The following is a 20,609-nucleotide window of genomic DNA, read 5'->3' on the forward strand; positions in this document are numbered from 1 at the left end:
TGGAGAGGAAGACGGGCTGTGTGCAGACAACCAGGGGGCAAGCTTGTGACGATATCAATGTGAAGGGATCAATGTGAAGCTAATGTTCTCCCATGTAAACTATCACATAATTCACAATAAAGCATTTAAAAAAAAAAAGGGGGGGGGAGTTTAGTTTCAGAGTGTGCAGGGCAAGGTAGAATCCCCACTGAAGAGTTTTCATCTTGTCTATACAGGTCTGGTAAAAAGGAGATGGGGATAAGATTCTTATGATTCAATAGTGAATAATTGTTATGACTAATTGTGACTGTCACACCTGTAAAGGTAGAAGTTGTATAACAAAAAGGGGGGAGAAGTTAATCTTACAGTCCAGGAACAGAGGACCCTAGGGCCATCAAAGGAGAAGAGCACAAGTGGAATGTGGGCCTTATCCAGACAAGCAGTGCTATCAGAGATGGAGAGAGAGCAGATGAGGACTCTAGACTCATGGAAATAGAAAGACTGTGTGCTGGCAGCCAGGAGGCAGGTTTGCAGAATGTGCCCTTTGGTTGTTTAAATGATTGTATATTCCTGAGTGTTTTTATGTACATCCTAAAAAATAAAAACAAAGGGAATAAAAGCAATACTGTTGAATAATGATGCACTGAGGAGACTGTTATCATTGCAATGAAATTATGAGTGTAAAACTGATGTTCTCCAATGTAAACTATCACTCAACTCACAATAAAAACTTAAGAAAAAGAATCACTATCAAATAAATAAATAAAAGGTTGGAAATAACTTAGATGTCCATTAGTGGGTGTACTGGTTAGGGATTTGTGTCAACTTGACTAGGCCAGAATTTCCAGAGGTTTAACAATTGAGATGTGCTTATTACCATGGTGACGAAGCCTCATACAGGCATAGGTAACTCTATGATGAGTGGCCAATCAATTCTCTAAAACTATGATAGCCAATCAATTAAAGGGATGCTTCCTGGGAAGTGTGGCCTGTTCCCAATATAATAGACACGCGGGTGGGAATTTTCCTCTCTTTCTCTGGGGATCTGGGACTCTGCAATTGAAAGCCAGTTCCTTGATAATAAACTTCTGTCTATATAACTGGCCTACAACAGTAATGGTCATATATTTAACTTATCTTTGACTTGTACTCATAACATCATCATGCAAATTTGTGTTACATGCACCTTACAGCTACTCTGTTGCCTTTAATGTTGTATTTCTGCTGTCATATTCTCCTGCACATGGATCTTGGAGTCAGTATGGCTTTTATGGACTTGAAGAGGTCCTTCCAGGTAGCCAGGCAGGGCTTCATATACAATAGGAGCTAAAGTACTGCTTGTTCACTGATTGTCTCATTGCATGGATAATTGTCTTTGTAAGGCATCACCATAGAAGCTCAACAATCAGACACATGATACTACAATTTTGTACATTGTTGTTGTTAATTTTTGAGTCATTTCCAACTCATAGTGACCCTGTATAGAGTTTCCAAGGAGCAGCAGATGGGTTTGAACCACCAACCTTGCAGTCCTGTGCTTTATCCTACAGTGCCACATTAGTATACACTGAATAAATTTGGCCATTTCAAGAGCTACACAACCCAGGATATTTGAAAGACCATCATCAGTAATGCTCGGTGTCAATAATGTTCGTCTAGACTGTACTGACTCCTACCATCTGCTCCCTTTGCTGGCCAAACCCCTTGATCTCCAATTTTTAACTGCCAGTCCCTTGCTTGAGTGCCTTCCCCCACAGCTCAAATGACTCTTGAATATATTTTCCCATGTTTTACCCTTGACACTTGCTCTAGGATGTGTTTGTCCACACTTCTCTCTGGGAAAAAGGTATCCTGGCTGGGCACACAGTTCCCAGGAAAAAGAGATCAGGTGAGGCATAAGCAAGTGATTGCCCCTAAAATCAGAGATTCTGCTGTTCTAGTGTGAATACGACTCGACTCGGGACAATGACAACTCATTAGGAGACCAAACCCCTCTCCAGCAACATTAAATTATTATTTTTTTTAACAAGACATTTGATCATTTCATTATTCAACAAAACTCCATTATTTTTTATTTAGCTTTCTGATTCTGTGCTTGTGCCTTCAACACTTTCACAATGATTTTCTGTTCCTCAATAAAGAAAGCACATTTGATCCTGTCACAGATACATTTAGCACACATGGAGCCACCACAGGCCCTGCTGACATGTTTCTTTGTCTTGGGCAACCTCATGAGAACTTTAGGTCTCATAGCACAGACCCTTCACAGTTGGCCTGGGCACACACTGCATGCAGATTTGGTGCTTTACCAACTTTCTTGGTATAGAGGTAAACAATTTTATTACCAAGGGTTTGGGACAGTTTTTTTTGTTACTAGCTGTGTTGTAGGACAGCCTAAGATGGTATGTTAAATGCTGGACAATTTTGAATGCCCCTACACAGCATCCCTGGAAAAGGAAGAAGGCACTCAAGAGTTCAAAGGTCAAATATCTGGATATGTATTTATCGACATGTACAATGCCATTTGGCTTCTGTAGAGTATAGGGAAGACACAGAAATTTAATTCCATCAAGGAATTTAGACCACCTCTCCATAACACCACAACTTTAAATTCACATGTTAAACACAGTCTAATGCCAATGAAGACCCAAGTCTCCACAGTCTAACCTGTGGAGTCTCTGGGTAGGACCTCTTCCAATTTACTCTTGTTTCTGTCTGGGTTTAAACACTCATCTGTCTTCTTCATAGTCTTGTTGAAGGGGCTGGCATTAAGGCTCAGGGGAGCCCAGTGTACTGCCTTGTCCCCAGTGTCTCATTTGGAACATTCAGTTATCTGAGTCCTCCCTACAGTGTGCCATGGGGACTAAGAACTTTAGTAGACTAAAACATGTGAGGAAAATTGTTAAGAATCCAAAATATATTTCTAATAATGTATCTTGCTAAATCAAAAGTCATAACATAGACAAAGTTGGTCTCACTGCCCTATTATCAGTTGGGCTTTGGGTGGTTTTTCTATTCAGAGATGGGCTTGTTTTGCACCATCTAATCTCACTCCTAACCACTCCCCCTTGTGGCCAACTTGTCAAAAGTTAAAGTGTAATACATGGTGGGAAAGTATTTTCTCTGTATTTGATTAAAGTCCAAGCCCTGACCACCTTGGGGAAACTGTCAGTTTAATAACCACCAACTAGTCCAACTTTTAAAAGGAGACTGTTTCCTTTTCCTCTAAGTCACTATGAATTTTTCTTCTCAGTTTGGAAAATAGGTGTATATATATATAGTCATTCCAGTTCAGGGTGAAGGGAAGACAAGTAACAGATTAAAAACCCATTAAATGGAATCTAGATGCTAATAATAATAATAATAATAATATCATCCTATATTTACATAACACCTTATCAATTACAAATACTTGGATTTACAGTACGAATTTTTTGGAACTACCCAATCTCTCCACCTCTTGTCACTACCTGTAAATTGCAAGATACAATTTAACAGACTTCCTCTTAATAGATATAGAAATTCTTTTCAAAACAGAGACTATAAGTAAATTCCCATATCCTAATAAGAATAAGAACTATTCTTCTGTAGAGACTCATATGGCATCACCCATTGTGCAATTCCCAATGCAGATGCTGGCATGGAAGAGAGGTGAGAATATTGCAGAAATTAGGAATAAAAACGGAAGTTCTCCAGCTCCCTTTGGCTCAGTCGAGCAGGGTTCTGGGCTCTGAGTTGTCTCTTTCCAACCTATAGGAAGAAAAAGAAAAGAAACTTCAGATTCTCTCACTAGAAGATCTCCATAAAAACCTGGTGGAGTATGAATTATTATTCCCATTTTGTGGACTAAAAAAAACGAAACTCAGAGTTGTGAAACAAATTACTCAGGGTCAATGATTAATATGAAGTAAAGAAGGAACTTAAATTCAATTATTGTGGCTCTATATCCAGGGCACTTTTAACCACATCATGCTTCTTACTGACCCCCGTAAGCTTGCTTTAGCCCATACAGTGTCCTCCACAACACTGCACTTTCAAGTTGGCTACAGCTGAAGGACCAGGAATTCCAGCAGTCACTGATGTCCCAAGATAAGCACCTGAAGTTGTTTCTCCAGAAGCTATACAGTTTGTACTGAGCCACCCACCCTTCCCTATGGCCAATGACAGCACACCATATTGGGCCACTGGTGGTAGGTCAGGTGCACTATGAAGATAATGTTGTTGTTGTTTTTGTTAAGTGTGGTTGAGTTGGTTCTAACCCATAGCGACCCTGAATAGCGTTTCTGAGGAGCAGCTGGTGAGTTTGAACTGCCAAACTTGCAGTTCAAACCAACCTTGTGGTTGAATGCTTCAACTCCAGCACCACATAAGTATATGTATTTTCTCTACATCTTAATTTTTCCAGGCATAAATGGGAAATATAATTGTACTTACCTCATAGGACTGTGTGAAGACTAAATGAGATAATTCATATGACAACTCTGGTAGGTTGCCTTATACATAATAAATCCCCAGTAAATTTAGGTCTTTCCTTTCCATTCCTTAAATGGCCTGATGAAGATCAAGTCAGTCACAAGGCTCAGTAATCACCTATGTCTTGAAATGACTCCTGATTACTTGCAACCTTAGAAAACATTTGATTTCTTTATCTGTTAACCCCCTCTGCCCCATAGACAAACCTTTGGGAAGAGATGTCGAGTTTGTTGCCCATAGCCTGGGGGGCAGCCTGTGAGCAGTCCTAATTTAGAACCTAAGTTCCACAATAGGAGTCAAACCCCAAAACATGATATAACCTTGATATAGATATTCATCCTCCCTGGGCTTCAGTTTCTTCATCTGTAAAATGAAGATCTGGATTAGAAAATCCTAAAATCTCTTCAGGAGCCCTGGTGTGGCACTGTAAGGAAAGTGCTGGACTGCAAGATCAGAGGTTCAAACCTACCAGCCACTCCTAAAAACTATACACAGAAGCTATGAGTCAGAACTGACTTGATAGCACTTAACAACAAAATCCCTTCCATTTTGACACTCTCTCAGTAACTTTTTCATAAAACGGGATTTCAGAGTTACGGAGACTCAACCTATTCAGAAGCAGTTTCAGACACTTATCTCTTCATAGATGCTGCTATTGAAGAAAGGACTATGGATCCTCTCTTTGAACCCAGACTGAGAAATCAGAAGGTAAAGAGTATTTAAATTCAGAATAAAAGATGTGAGGTGTCTCAAAGGAAATCCATATCCCAGAAATCCTCTTAAGTACCCCAGCCAGAAGTGAATAGAATCTCCTACTATAGGAGTAAACAATAGTGTTTGTGGTGTCCTGGGAAGTACATACTTGCTTATGATATGACATTTCTGAACCAAAGTTAGAAACCAAGCCCATATACCCCAGAAGCCCACACTCAGAACACACATACACAGAAATCCTTAATTTAAGCACTGCTCTGGTAGCGTAGTGGTTACGAATCGGGCTGCGAACCTAAAGGTCAGCGGTTCGAAACTACCAGCTGCTCCGCGGGAGAAAGATGAGGTTTTCTACTCCCGTAACACCCTCGGAAACCCTGTACAGGGTCGCTATGGGTCGGAACCGACTCAAAGGCACTTAACAACAACAACAATAGATAGGACAATGCAGTGCTTTGGGCTAATGCGTTGGACTGCAAAGTCAATTTGAACCACAAGGTCGGCGGGTCAAGCTCACCAGAGCATGGAAACCCTATACAGGATTGCTATGGATCAGAACTGACTCAAAGGCACTTATCAACAGCACAGATAGGACCAGAGTCCTCATGTGACACTGTAAGATAAGCACTGAACTGCAAGATTGGTTTGAACTACAAGGTCAGTGATTCAAATCCACCACAGAAGCTCTATATAGGGTCACTATGAGTTGGAACAGATTCAAAGGTACTAAACAAATAGATAAGGCCAAGGGGCTTTAAAAAGTTCATGGAAAATATAATGAAAAGATAGTGGAATTGGCCAGCTGGTGAGTGAAAGGGGGGAAAGGCAGCAATGAAGATATAGGCTGAGTCTGACCACATTCCATAGACCCCCATCAACCTGTAGATGAGAGAGAAAAATGTGGTGAGACCTGGGGATTCCTGAGCCCATGGACAAGGACATAGTCATGGAGAACTAGAGCTGAGTGTGAAGAGTCCATCTGATATGAAGTGAGGGGAGATGCACAAGAACACCCAAACTTGTAGATAGTACTCATTCAACTTAGCCTGGATAGCTTGATGATCAGAAAAAAAAATTTTTTTATAAAGGAAACAAGTATAAATTGCCACAATTTTATTAACTTGATCCATACTTATGGATGTAGTAGCTCAAAATACTAACTGAGAGGGAAGGAGTCTTCACATCAACTATCAATCTTATCCCCTGTGTATACAAGGTTGATAGGGATGGGCAACTTAGACATTGGCTATCTAAAATGAGGGGGCGATAAAGGCATGAAATGACTAGTTTACAAGTTTTCAAGAAGGAGTTTAGTTTCGAGTGTGTAGAGGAGGTAGAATCCCCACTGAATAGTTTTTGTCTTGTCTAGATGGGTCTGGTGAAAGGAGATGGGGATAAGATTCTTTTGATTCAATAATGAATAATTGTTATCATGACTAATTGCGACTGTAACACCTGTAAAGGTAGACATTTTGTAACAAAAAGGAGGGAGTAGTTAATCTTACATTCCAGAAACAGAGGACCCTAGGACCATCAAGGGAGAAGAGCATGAGTGAAATGTGGGACTCTATCCAGAGAAGCAGTGACTCCAGAGATGGAGGCAGAGATGAGGACATGGAGAGAAAGAGCAACTGAAGACTCTAGACTCATGGAAAGAGAAAAGCTATGTGCTGGTGGCCAAGAGGCAGGCTTATAGAATGTGCCCTTTAATTGTTTAAATGAGTATGTATTCCTGAGTGATTTTGTGTACATCCTTATACACACACACACACAAAGAGGAAATTGAAGAAAATACTGTTGAATGATGATACACAGAGGGGATTGTAATCATTATAAACAGTTTTCTGTATGTGCTGCACTTCAATGTAGAGAAAACTAAAATCCTCACCACTGGACCAATAAATGTTGTTGTTAAGTGCCATTGAGTCGGCGACCCTGTACAGGGTTTCCGAGGCTGTAAATCTTTACGGGAGCAGAATGCCTCATCTTTCTCCCGCGGAGCAGCTGATAGTTTCAAACTGTTGGCCTTAAGTTTCGCAGCGCGATTCGTAACCACTACACTACCAGAGCTCCTTATAAATAAATAACATCATGATAAATGGAGAAAAGATTGATGTTGTCAAATACTTTATTTTGTTTGAACCCACCATCAACATTCATGGAAGCAGTCGTCAGGAAATCAAAATGCCTATTACATTAGGCAAATCTGCTGCATAAGACCGCCCACAAAGGGTTTAAGAGCAAAGACTAAGGTTTGCCAAGCTGTGGTATTTTCAGCAGTCTCATATACATGTGAAAGTTAGACAATAAATAAGGAAGATTGCAGAAGAATTGATGCATTTGAGTTATGATACTGGAAAAGAATATTGAAAGTGCCATGGACTGCCAGAAGAACAAACAAATCTGTGTTGGAAGAAGTACAGACAGAATGCTCCTTAGAAGCCAGGATGGCAAGACTTCTTCTCTCAAACTTTGGACATATTATCATGAGGGAACAGTTCCCAAAGCATGGCATCATGTTTGGTAAAGTGGAGGGTAAACAAAAACAGCAAGATTCACGCATAACAATTGTGAGGATGGTGCAAGACTGGACAGTGTTTTGTTATGTTGTGTATAGGGTTTCTATGAGTCAGAACCAATAACAACAGTGGTTATATGCATGGATAGCACACAATGTGGGAGGTAGAGTGTGAGTATACTCACAAAAATGTAAAGGTTTGACAGAGGCTATTTGTACATGGGTAACTTTGCTTCAAATATATACATGAATGTAGGGAGCATACAGGGAACAGTATTATTAAAACTTCTTAGACAAAACCAAACATTTTGTAAGAATGAGTTGCTGGGCCTGGGGGGTTCAGGACCATAGTCTCATAGACACCATGGCCAATTGGCATGGTCCACAGAGACAATGCTCTATATTCTACTTTAGTGCGTAACAACAAGGGTTTTAAAGATTTGTAAGTAGCCATCTAGAGTACAACTATTGGTCTCTTCCTGTCTAGAGGAAAGAAGAGTAATGAAAATCAAAGACATATAGAAACAATTAGTTCAGTGGACTAATAGAGCACATGAACGTAAATCTATACGATTCTAAGACCAGATAAACTAGATGTGCTCAGCTACCACTACCAACTGCTCTGAAAGGGATCACATTGGAATGTCCTAAACAAAGTGGGGAAATATGTAGAATGAAACCCCAAACCATAATAAATACCAGGTTCCTGTTGAGATAGAGGCTGGTGGAACCTGAGTCTATATCCCTTAGTCACCTTCAGATCTGGAACTAAACTTACCCCTGTGGCTTAATTTTCAGGCAAACAATAGATAGATCTATAAGGGGAACAATAACTCTAGTGAGGTATGCACATCTTATAATAATCGACCATTTGATATCAAAAGGGCAGCATTTACCCAGGGGCAAAGTTCAGAAGGATTAGGCATGAAGAGTGGATGGAAGCAAGAAACACAGGGAGGAAGCGGGACATGTGATGTTATATTGAGGGGATTGTGACTGATGAGATGAAACAAAATGTGTATAAATGGATGAATGAAAATCTGCTCTATAAACCTTCACCCAATTCACAATAAACAGTTTTTAAAAACATGTTGATCGCAGATCATCATAAAAGATAAAATAATAATGAAATTTTTTGAAATATTGCAACAATTGCCAAAAAGTTACACAGACATGAAGCAAGCACATCCTGTTGCATAAATGGTGCTACAACCTTCAAGTTTTTTTTTAAAAATGCAGTATCTGTAGATCTGTAGGGTGTGATAAAGCAAAGCTCAATAAAATGAGGTATGATATAAATATATAATTTACATATAAATGTATCTCATGATTATATCAAAGTTGGTTCGTAGGTTGATTTACTGGAAAGAATTTGAATAGAAAAATCTGAAAATCGATTCTAACTCTATCCCTCATCACATCAATACACATATAGTTCCTGACCTGTATGTCACAGTTTGGTAGATTCTCAACCTCCACTACTACCATGGTAAGACTTCATATTGTAGTTTTACACTTGGGAATATCACTCTTTCCACCACCCTCCAACACTCCCACTACCCTCTCAGCCTCCCATGTGGTTGTAGGTACACATGAATGCCATGAACTCAGTTTGGAGAAAGATTCAAGGTGAACATTATAGGCTGACTCTGTCTGGAGACCTCCACCACCAACAACAACAACAACATATTTGTCTGATTACTTGAGAGTCAATGTTGTATAGGTCCAGTCCACTCATCCAGCCTCTGCCTTGAAAGTCTCTTTAGTATCTCTCATCACAACTTCAGCTGACTTAACTAAGGTCCTCATGATCCCTCTGCACAAAGTTTCCCTCTTGGTTTCTGATTATCCTCTGTCTCATACAGAGACTCCTAGAAACTCCTCTAACTCTACAGTTACCCGAGCTTCAGAACTGTTGCTCTTTTGCTCTCCGGACAGAACCAGAGAGGGATTTCTCATTTGTCCTCAACATTTAACAATAGGCCTTCATACTAGTTATTCAAAACGTGGTCAGGTCATATGCACAAATACACACAATAGCAGACAGCTCACTGGGGGGACATGCACACACACCATCTGGAAACACATGCTTGCACACTTGTGTGCATATACACATGCAAAATACACTTTTACACCAATAGTATCCCCCAGAGGAAGACACTCACCTTATGGGAAGAATCCACCATTGAATATATTGAATTTGTAGCTTCAGAACTCTAAAGAGAAGTAAAATTATTTCAGAAGCATAGATCCAGCACAACCCTAAGGAAAATCATTGCTTTAAATTTACACACCAACCACTAAAGCCAGTAATAATGAAAGTGAAGAACTCTATCAACTTCTTTGGTCTGAAACTGATCAAACATGTGATTCAGATGCATGAATTGGAATGTGAAAGTTGAAAACAGAGAAATGATCAGGAGTTGGAAAATAGGCCTCGGTGGTAGAAATGATGCTGGAAATTGTATGACATAATTTTGCAAGGCCATTGATTTGTTCATTGCAAATACCTTTTAAAAATACAACTGGACCTCACCAGATGGAATATACAGGATTCAAATTGACTACACCTGTGGGAAGCGATGATGCAGAAGCACAATAACATCAGCTGAAAAAAGGCCAGGGAATAACTGTAGAACAGACCATCAATTGGTCAAATACAAGTTCAGGCTTAAGCTGAAGAGAATAAAAGCAATGTGATGAGAGCCAAAATATGACCTTAACTACATCCCATCTGAATATTGAGACCATCTCGAGAACAGATTTGATGCATCAGAAGCTAATGACCATAGACCAAAAGTTGTGGGACGACAGTGATAACGTTATACAGGAAGAAAGCAAGACGTCATTAAGAAGACAGGAAAGAAGGAAAAGACCAAAATGTAGTTTGCACACATGTGTAATTTGCATGTGTGTATGAGACGCCCATACAAAATAAATATACATCTACACCAATATCATTCCCCAGAGGAAGATACTCACCTTCAGGGAAGGAGACACCAATGAATATATTGAATTTGTAGCTTCTTGTGATGTGGAAGCAGAACTCTAATGAGAAGAGAAATAAAATTATTTCAGAAGCATAGATTCAGCACAACCCTAGGGAAAATCTCTTTTCCATCCTTCTTCCTCAATCCTGCCCAGGAGTTCAGCCAGAGCACAGACATGCTCTGTCATTTAAAAAGTCCTGGTGTAGCATTGTAGAATAAGCACAGTATTACTAATCATAAGGTAGGTGGTTAAAACCTACCATCTACTCCTCAGAAACCCTATACAAGAGGATTATGAGTCAGAATTGACCCAACACTTAACAACATAACAACAGCTATTTGATGAATACTTACTCTGTACATATATTCTTTCCTAACCCTTACGGAGCCGGAGCATGGCACCATGGGTTAATGTACTGGATTGCACGGTCAGTTTGAACTGCAAGGTCAGCTGTTGAAGCTCATAGGCGCTCCACAGATATGCTATACAGGGTCACTATGAGTCAGAACTGACTCAACAGCACTTAACAACAACAACAACAAAGCACCCTTGTTGTTGTTGTTAGTGGCTGCCAAGTCACCTCCAACTCATGGTGATTCCATCTACAACAGAATGCTCGGTCCTGTGTCATCTTCATAGTTATTGGTATACTCAAGTCCATTTTTGCACCCACTGTGTATTTTGAGTGCTTTCTAACATAACAGCTCATTTCCCAGCACTATATAGGGCAATATTCTGTTATGATCCATGGGGTTTTCAATGGATAATTTTTAGAAGTAGCTTGTCAGGCATTTTTCCTAGTCTATTTCAGCATGTAAGCTCCACTTAAACTTGTCTATAATGAGTGACTCTGCTGGCATTTGAAATACTGGTGGCATAACTTTCAGCGTCATAACAATATGCAAGCCAGAATAGTACAAAAAACTGACAGACGAGTGGTGGATAACACTCCTGGAAAGATGTCGTTGGTGTTGTTAAGTGCGATTAAGTCCGTTTCAACTCATATCAACTCTATTTAGAGTTTCAGAAGGTAGAAATTATCATAATTTGCCCCATACTGTAGATGAAACTCCAAAAGGGTAAACAGCCCTAAGTCAGGAAGTGTGTGCACAATAGAAACAGGATTCAACCCTAAGCTCTCCAGGGTTCTTTATTCAATACCTAAACGCCTTTGACAGAGTGCCTTTTTCCTCTGTACCTGAACCAGATATCTTCTAAAGCAGGTAATCATCTTTTTAAGACACTCCAGAGGGAACAATTTCATTTTCTCTCAACACCATATATAGTCTAAGGAGTTCTTCCCTGAATTTTATTGAAATATCTCATTGGAATTAAAGCTCTGGTAGCGTAGTGGTTACGAATCGGGCTGTGAACCTCAGGATCAGCAGTTCGAAACTACCAGTTGATCCACGGGAGAAAGATGAGGCTTTCTGCTCCCATAAAGATTTACAGCCTCAGAAACCCTATACAGGGTCACTATGAGTCGAAACCGACTTCACGGCAGGTAACAACAACAACAAAGTTAAAGAACAAGCAGATATCAATCACTCTTGGGATTTCTCTTTGATGTTTTTTGATGACTTTCACCCACTGTCATTGAAATGCTTATCTTAAGGGAAACAGGAGGAGACAAACCCTCCTCATTCCACAGAAGTCTTTGGAGTAGTTGAGTATCTTCCTTGCTCTGTCTTTCTTTTCCACTTCCCCCTCTCTTCTTCTCTCCTTCATTGTCTTCTTTTTCTCTTCCTCTTCCTCTTTTCTTCTTTCTGTCTTTCCTTTTCATGAACTTCCTCTGAGGCCTGTATCATTTCTTTATTTCACCTTTACCTTACAGCTCAGCCACGAATAGAGCGGATTACTGCTTCAGGTCTTTGTTCTTCAAAAATTATTTTAATCAGAGATATTTTCATCACTGGCTATCCAGGGCAGTGTTTTCTTTGGGAGAATTGCTCAAGGGAAGCATCTTAGCTGTCAATATTAGAAGATGCTGTGGTACAAAGGGCTAATGTGCTTGGTTGCTTACTGAAAGGTTGAAGGTTCAAGTCCACCCAGAGTAACCTGACAGAAAGGCCTGGCAATCTATTTCTAAAACTTTAGTCATTGCAAACCCTATGAAGCATATTTCTACTCTAGATGGTCATGGGATTGCCAGTATCAGAACTGATTGTGCAGCAACTGATCTTTAACCTGTTTCTCCAGTTTATGTATACATTTATACAATTCCAGAAAGTTATAGTTGGGTTGGGAGGAGGGAGAATAGTCTCATAAACCATTTGGCTCAGCTTTGTCACTACCCAGCTATATAGTTCTGAACAAGTTAGTTAACCTTTTTGACTCTCAGTTTTCTCATTGCAAAATGGAGATTATAGGAGATGCAGTGCTTCTAAGGCTGCTCTGTAATATTCAATGAGAAAATTGATTTAAAGCAGTATTCACAGTGTCTGGAATATAATTAGCACTTAATAAATGCCAATTTATAAAGGAACCAATATAGATTCACTCTTTCCTGAAAGTAGGAATGATAGGCAAGGAGGATGAAGAGTGCAAGGACCCCACATATTGGAAGGAGCAGAAAGAGAAAATGGAAGCTGACTCTCAGGCCTGACCTTCTGCCAGGCATGTAAGAAAAAGAAATGTCTGCATATGTCATATATTCCAGCTCTGTTAGGACACTCAAGAACCACTCTGGTCTTTTCAAATCACTTGCTAATCCAGCTGAGACAAAGCTGTCTTCTAGCCTGAAGAAGTGACAAAATCTTATTTTGCCATTCAAATGAGTGTCTGGGAGTCATTAGGAAGTCCCGGAAGATAGTATGGAAAGGATGAGAACAATTAGAGAGGTACCTGAGGCTGGATGCTGGAGTAGATGGTGCTGTCTTCTGCAGTGGAATTCTGCTTTTGATCCTGTTCCTGCACAAGAAACAATAAAGAGAGCATGCAGTACCGTGAAATCTGTCCAAGTTTGGACTGAGTGGAATTAGACAGCACAAAGGCAAGGAGCCTGGAAGGAAGGTGATAGGGCCTGGGAAATCCTCATTGGTTAACACCAGGATGTACAGACACGTGAGTGTCAGGAGCGCATATGTCCCAGTGAGTATATAACAAGACAGCATTAAGCCACCCTGTCCAAGGGGTTCCTGTCACTTGCTTCCTTTAGTAACTTGGAAGTCCTTCCTTTCATTTGCTTAGTTATCAACTAATATTTAGTTTGCCACATAAACAATGAGTTAGGGCTAAGCTCTGGGCCTTACATTAGCAGTCATCTGACCACTGAAATTTAGAGAGTTGGAATGCTTTAAACCTGAGCACATTTAAGCTCACTCTCTGGATCTATTCTTGGGGACCAATTTTTCTCAAGTCAGCCCTTCAAGCAGCTGCAGTCATGGATGCAGCCCAATGCCTGAGGCCAAAGGCAAAGAGCACAGAGGTCCCTTTCTATACCCTATAGGTGGCAGTATTTTTTGCTGCTTGCCCTCTGAGTAAATATTGCCCATTTGGGTTCTAATGGGCAGCCAGTGGAGGCAGCAGGGCTCATTTGAAAAGGTATAAGTTCTTGCTGCATCTTGTTGCCTCTGGTGTTACACCTGTCTGTCTCCTAGGTCTAGGAGGTTCCCAGCACAGGGACCCTGAGCCCAAAGCAGCATTCTGCCCCATGTTATTTTATTGGTTTATGCCAGACTCCATCCCTTCTCAGCAGTTATAGTCTTCACCAAGAGACCCCATCTGTCTTCTTTCCCATCTCTTCTTCCTTTCTTTTCCTCTTTCCTCCACTGCCAAACCTAGGAGACTGATAAGAAAAGATCATTTAAGAAGTATTAAGGACCACTTTAGGAGAAAAATTGTCCAGTTCTATTTGTCCTCCTATTCTGAATGGTGGCCATTCACCCAAAAGCATCTTTCTTCCAGACAAATTAAGAGAGACCCCAGGCCCTAGGATGCCATACTCGATTTCCCATGATTTTCAGATTGTTGACATCTTCATAAACTGTTAGATATCCTTTTGTGCTGGAACCTAGGTGAGAAAGGGAGCAATTAACAGAGTTGTAGATATCTCCAGGGAGCATCCTGTCCAGATTTCTTCTTCTGACAGGTTCTACCTCCATCCCAGGTGACCAAGATCAAGAAAGGTTCTGGGAAAGAGATAGGTCATTGCTCCTCCCCGAATACTTTTCCATCAGACCAAAGAGCACAGGGTCAGTCTGTCGAACAGCGCCACCCCCACATCTGCCACTTACAGATAAATTTGTACATTGGGGTAAGATTGTAAACACAAAGTGGCCACCACAGGACACATGAATTGGGTAAAAGGAATGAGCCACTGCTGTTCCCACCACACCACACACACACATACACCACACATACACATATCTCAACACTCTTGAGGGAAAATGGCTGCTGCACTCCCAAACACCTCCCACTAGGTATAGGATCAAGTCATTTGATATTGATGCCTCAGACAATAGCACCTCCTGGGACCTTTCCACTTACATGACTGCTTCCTGTGCCTCTTCCACAAACAGAAGTAGGTGAGGGTGCCAAGGAATAGTATGACTAGCAGAATCGCTGTGATCACCGCACAGAGCAGAAAGTTGAATTCTGAGGAACACAGAAGCCTGGGGATTGAGAGTTTAGCCCTCCCTCTGCTCTTTCCTACCTTCCTGCTACTGAGGAGATCTCAAAATCCATTCTCATTTCTGGTGTAGCTAGTCTCCACATGTTCTATGATTTCACAATCAAGGTTGTCTCTCTCTGCTTATTTGGGTGCCATCCCCAAGAATGAGGCCTGAACTTGAATGCTAACAGCTAACAGATTTGGCTCAAATTTAGATCCTACCACATAAATTGCATGCCCTTGAACAGATTAACTTCCCTAAGCCTCAAGTTTTCTCATCATGTAAAAGTGAGATGATGTTATCTATCTATGGGGGTTAATCATGTGTATTAAATTTATGTAAAGCACCTGGCATGGCAAAAAGTTGCATCTATCCATTCATTTATTTTTAACTCAACAAATATTTATTGTGTATCTATATGTACCAGGAATCTCTCCCATTTCACCTTCCTGCTACTCCTGCCTTCACTCTTCTTCCCTATTTGAATTTCTGCTTGTAATGGTATGTCATACATGCAGCCTGATATATGATACAACCAACCAGAGGGGAAAGGAAAGGGATTAAATATTTGTTCCAGATGTTGGTTGACTAGATTCTTTATAAGCATGATCTCATTTAAGCTTAATAAAAATCCTGTGAGGTACTTATTATTACCATCCCCATTTTAATCAAAAGAAAAAATGAAGCTCAAATGAATGGATTTTCCTGAGATCACAAAGCTAGTAAATGGTGAAACCCATTCATGACCAGTGTCCTTGTCACTATGCATGTTGTCTCAGTGTTTTTCATTTCTTTTTTGTCCACATAGTGTGTTGCCCCAGTTTGGGCATAAGCTTCTTAAGGACAGGAACAGCTTGGTTTCTTTTTTTCCCTGTAATGTCCATGCTAATGGCCCATTTATCTAATAAAAAGTATCACAAACTTAACTCAGATTATTTCTCAGGATAAGCATAAGCATATATCAAGAATCCACTGCTAAGGGTACTATCGTGTAGTGTAGTTATCTCTTGGGCAACTATATGGCATAGGGAACCATACAGCTCAGAAAGAGGAAGTAGGTTTCCATCAGTCTCTCAGAGAACTAAAGTAATGGTCAGGGGCCATTACAGGACTGTGGCTCAACAACTATTCATTCCTTGATATATATATATATATATATAAATGCAAGATATAAAAACTCGCATCTCCCATACAGCTGGGGATAAAATTCTTCCCAGATTAAGAACCCCCTACTACCATCAAGTTCCAATTCATGGTGACCCTGTGTAGGGTTTCCTAATCTGTAAATCTTTACAGGAGCAGAAAGCTTCATATTTCTGTTATGGAGCAACTGGTGGGTTTGAACTGCCAACCTTATGGTTAACAATCCAGTGCTTATCTTGCAGTACCACCAGGGACTGTTTTTGTTGTTGTTAAGTATCACTGAGTCAGTTCTGACTTTATAGTGACCCTGTATAGGGTGCGTTTCAACTACCAACCTTAAAGTTAGCAGTCCAGGATTCCACTATGGACTAGGATAGGCCTTATTTTATAGGGACTGTATGACTAGAGGTCAATGCCCCCTCAGGAAGGGCTGTTACAAGGCACTGTGGGAAGAAGTCAAGGATCTCAAACCAGATCTTTCTATACATGAGCCTGGTTGTGGGGTCCAACACCTGGAGTCCCAGTTATAGTCCAAAATGAACTACTTACTCTGATGAGCCCTCAGACATCCGTGTGTAAGGTTGAGGGTGTGGCTTGCCCAACTAACAGGGTTGCTGACATTGCAGGTATACGTATGCAAGTTTTCAACACCAATCTGATCCACCAGGTTGCTGGGGTTGATGAGGTTGCTGGGTATCGGTATCAGCTCACTCCCTCTGTACCAAGCATAACTCACATCCCCAACCCCGGAGACTGAGCAGGACAGATTCACTTGACACATTCCATTATCCAAGACCTTCATTTCTGCCTGCAAATGTGGCTTTTCAACATGATCTGTAAGCAGAGATACTGATCAGAAAGGTCCTGAAAATATAATCCGTGTAGGAGTTAAAGGAGAAGGATATGCTACCTGGGGACTCACCAAATACAGAAACCTGGAAGTGGGTTTTGATAACAAACCCCTTTGTATCAGTGACAGCCAGCAAGTAGTAACCACTGTCCTGATGCTGAGCTGCATTGATGAGAAGAGTCGAGTCTTTGCCAGTATAGTTAAGCCGATTGTTGAAATGCTTCAAACTCCAAGGTTCATACTTCACAGTGGAATTAGTCTTCTGAGTCAGTATCATATGGCATTTTGGATCTGAGATTAACTGTACCTTCCATTCGATGCGCTGTATCTCTTTAAGTGGGTGAGGTGACTGTAGACACAGAGTTGCTCCTGAGAGGCTAATCACATGTCCAGTAGAACCTAGGCATTCCAGGAAAGAAAACTCAGGCTGAAGGTGTCAGGAAAGGTATAAGTCTTGAGCAGTGTGCACTCTTGAGGATAACTTCTCTTAAATCAAAAGAGAACCCAGATTATGAGGAGTATGTGCATGAGGAACCCAGAGCCTAACAGAATCTGAATGCATACATCCCTTATCTGCCACTGTGTCTCCCAAAACTCTGTGCCCCTTCTGAAGCTCAGTAATAGTAGTAACTAAAATCTCTTGAGTACTTAAAATGGGACAGGCAGGTTTATATATAAAGTATTCAACTTCATAGAGACTCTGTGGGAGCCATACTCCTATTTTGCAGGTGAGGAAACTGAATAAGAAAGAACTTAAGTAACTGGCCCAAATTATACTGTGAAAATGATGAGTTTAAAACCCTATCTTTTAGGCTTGGGAGCATGACTCCATGGCACTTAGAAACAACAAGAAGGGACTTGAAAGCAACAACATGAACATCAATGTTCATTGCAGCAATGTTCACAGAATCTAGAAGGTGACAACATAAATGCCTATCAACAGACAAATATTGTTGTTATTACATATCATTGAGTCAGTTCCATCCAGCTCATAATGAACCTGTATAGAGTTTATGATGAGTGGCTGGTGGGTTTGATCCTCCAACCTTGCATTTAACAGTCCAGTTCCTATCCTACAGCATCACACCAGGATTCCCAATGAACAAACAGATAAAACTAATATGATATACATATATATATATATACAATGAAATACTATTGAGCCAGAAAGATAATTAAGTCTTGAAATATGATATAACTTAGATGGAGTTTGAAGACTTCATGCTGAGTGAAAAAAGTTAATTATAAAAGAATAAATATTGTATGACCTCACTTATATAAAAGACAAGAACACAGGGTAGAGTTTGATGGAGGAATAAACAGAAAGACCGTGCAGACCCCCATCAGTGAAAGCATTGAAAACTGGTTGAAACAGAATCAAAGGATGGTTGGGACTCTGAACTTCAGATAAAGTGATGAATAAGTGATTCAAGTGCTTACCAGGAGTAAGGTTTGGAACAGGATCAAGAAAGGAGGTGGCTTCTGATCTGGGATGGCTGGTGTATTCTGCAGCAGCCATTGTGAATGGTAGTGTGCAGAAAAAGGAACAAGAAAGCCCTACCAGTGCAGGCACCAGCCAGTGATCTGCAGAAACAGAGGTGTGAGTGTCTTTTTTCTTCCTTACCATGTCTTTTCACTTACTTTGCCTGTGTATCTCTGTGCTGCTGTCCACAGGGGAGACTTTCATGACTACACCACCACCACCAACCCCAACTCCCAGGAAGGTCCTATGTCATGTGTGCAAGGTTTTGAGACACACAGAACCATTGGCACTGATCTGCACTGCTTGGGGGAAGCAATTGCACCAGACACAGGAGGAGACAGAAGAACGAAACTGATTCAGGAGTCTTTCCCAAAGGCCGTTCCTGTGCTGGTTCTCACTAGGAGACACAGATCAACGAATTTGAGGGAAGAAGGAGGAAAAAATCACATTGGGTCATATCACATTGGCACCACAGGAACATCATGGAATTTCTCAGTCAGCTTTGAAGGCAAGAATCCATAGTTGTTGTTAAATGTCATTGAGTCACTTCTGACCCATAGCAACCCTGTATAGGATTTCTGACAAGCAGCTGGTGAGCTTGAACTGCCAACCTGCAGTTCAAACTGACTTTGCAGTCCAGCACAGTAACCCACAGTGCCACACCAGGACAAGAGTCCATTAGATGGTGCTGAAAAATTGCTCATATTTTCAGCAATTTTACTTTCTTTTATAATTTTCTCTTTGTTTTTCCTGGTTTTCCTAGATTTTGATAGTATTTTATAAGTATTTCTCCTGGATTTTTACGACACTTTGGTGTTTAAGCTTGAATTTTGGCCTTGTTGCTATTTTGTGGGAGAGTTTCTCTGCATGCCTCACCTAACAAGAGACAGCCACTGCAGCCATACAACCAAGCTACAATTGCAGCCTAAAAAAAAAACAACAACAGGGCAAGAGCTAGTGGCACTGTGGGTTAATGTGCTGGACTGCAAGGTCACTTTGAACTGCAAAGTCATTGGTTCAAGCTCAGAAGCCACTCCTTGGAAACCTTATACTGGGTTGCTATGAGTCAGTACCAACTCGATGTCACATAACAACAACATACACCACAGCAATGCTTAAACACTCAAAAGTAAGCTGTAAGAGCAGTGATCATACCTACCAGGAGGCAAATGAAGTGTGCTTAAGAATACACCATCATTCATTTATCTAATTAATACAAATACAACAACACCACAATTCCTAAAAAGCAGCAGAAAATTCCTGCTCAGTTGCAGAAAAAAGACAGAGTAGCTCAAACAAATGACCAAAAAGAAGAACTATGAATGGTATTAGAGAGTAAAGAGGCTTTGGAATTGTCTGAAAGGGAATTCAGGAGAACAATATTGAGGTGAATCCAAATGTACCACAGAAAAGTCAAGGAAACTAAGGAAGTAGTCAGAAAAGTGCCACAGAGACAATCAAATAAAATAGATACAACATTGGAATAAATACAAAACTGACAAAAATAAGTCCAGACAATTAATGCTAAAATATCAGAAACGGAAAACAGGACAAAGGAATAGAATTGAAGGGCTAGAACCCACAATCAGCAAGCTTGAAGATAAATCTCTCAAAACGACTAAGATAGGAAAACAAGCAGAAAAAATAAAACCCTAATTTTCATGTGGGACAACAGGAAGAGATATAAGTTGAGGCTGATTGGAATCCAGGGCAGGAAAAGACAAAGAAAACTTTATAAGAGATAATTGAAGAGTTGCTGGATGAAAATTTCCCTAACATCTTGAAGGATGAGAAGATAAGCATGCAAGAAGCTGAACGAACCTTCGGCAGGATAGACCCCCAAAAGAA

The 20,609-nt window shown here is 40.5% G+C and overlaps 1 protein-coding gene across 1 annotated transcript; it reads right to left on the minus strand.

Annotated features, from left to right (window-relative positions):
• Positions 1-3,648: 3,648 nt before the first annotated feature.
• On the minus strand, positions 3,649-18,797 carry CD244 (CD244 molecule, natural killer cell receptor 2B4). The gene is made up of 9 exons (XM_006861761.1): positions 18,719-18,797; positions 17,351-17,677; positions 16,978-17,277; positions 15,161-15,268; positions 14,617-14,684; positions 13,517-13,582; positions 10,664-10,729; positions 5,083-5,145; positions 3,649-3,729 (listed from the first exon to the last, which is right to left on the minus strand). The coding sequence occupies exons 1-9, from the start codon at positions 18,795-18,797 to the stop codon at positions 3,649-3,651; spliced, it is 1,158 nt and encodes a 385-aa protein (XP_006861823.1).
• Between the last annotated feature and the right edge of the window lie 1,812 nt (positions 18,798-20,609).

Source organism: Chrysochloris asiatica, unplaced genomic scaffold (assembly GCF_000296735.1).
Source record: "Chrysochloris asiatica unplaced genomic scaffold, ChrAsi1.0 scaffold00042, whole genome shotgun sequence".
In the NCBI taxonomy this organism is placed as follows: Eukaryota; Metazoa; Chordata; class Mammalia; order Afrosoricida; family Chrysochloridae; genus Chrysochloris; species Chrysochloris asiatica.

What these genes read in the sequence shown, in the direction of transcription:
- CD244 (XM_006861761.1), bottom strand. Translation starts at nt 18,797, where the DNA reads ATGGCTGCTGCAGAATACACCAGCCATCCCAGATCAGAAGCCACCTCC. An exon ending in CTTCCAGGTTTCTGTATTTG is followed by an intron (nt 17,278 to 17,350) that starts GTGAGTCCCCAG and finishes CTTTCTGATCAG; the next exon opens with TATCTCTGCTTACAGATCAT. An exon ending in GCATCTATGAAGAGATAAGT is followed by an intron (nt 3,730 to 5,082) that starts GTCTGAAACTGC and finishes TTCTTCCTATAG; the next exon opens with GTTGGAAAGAGACAACTCAG.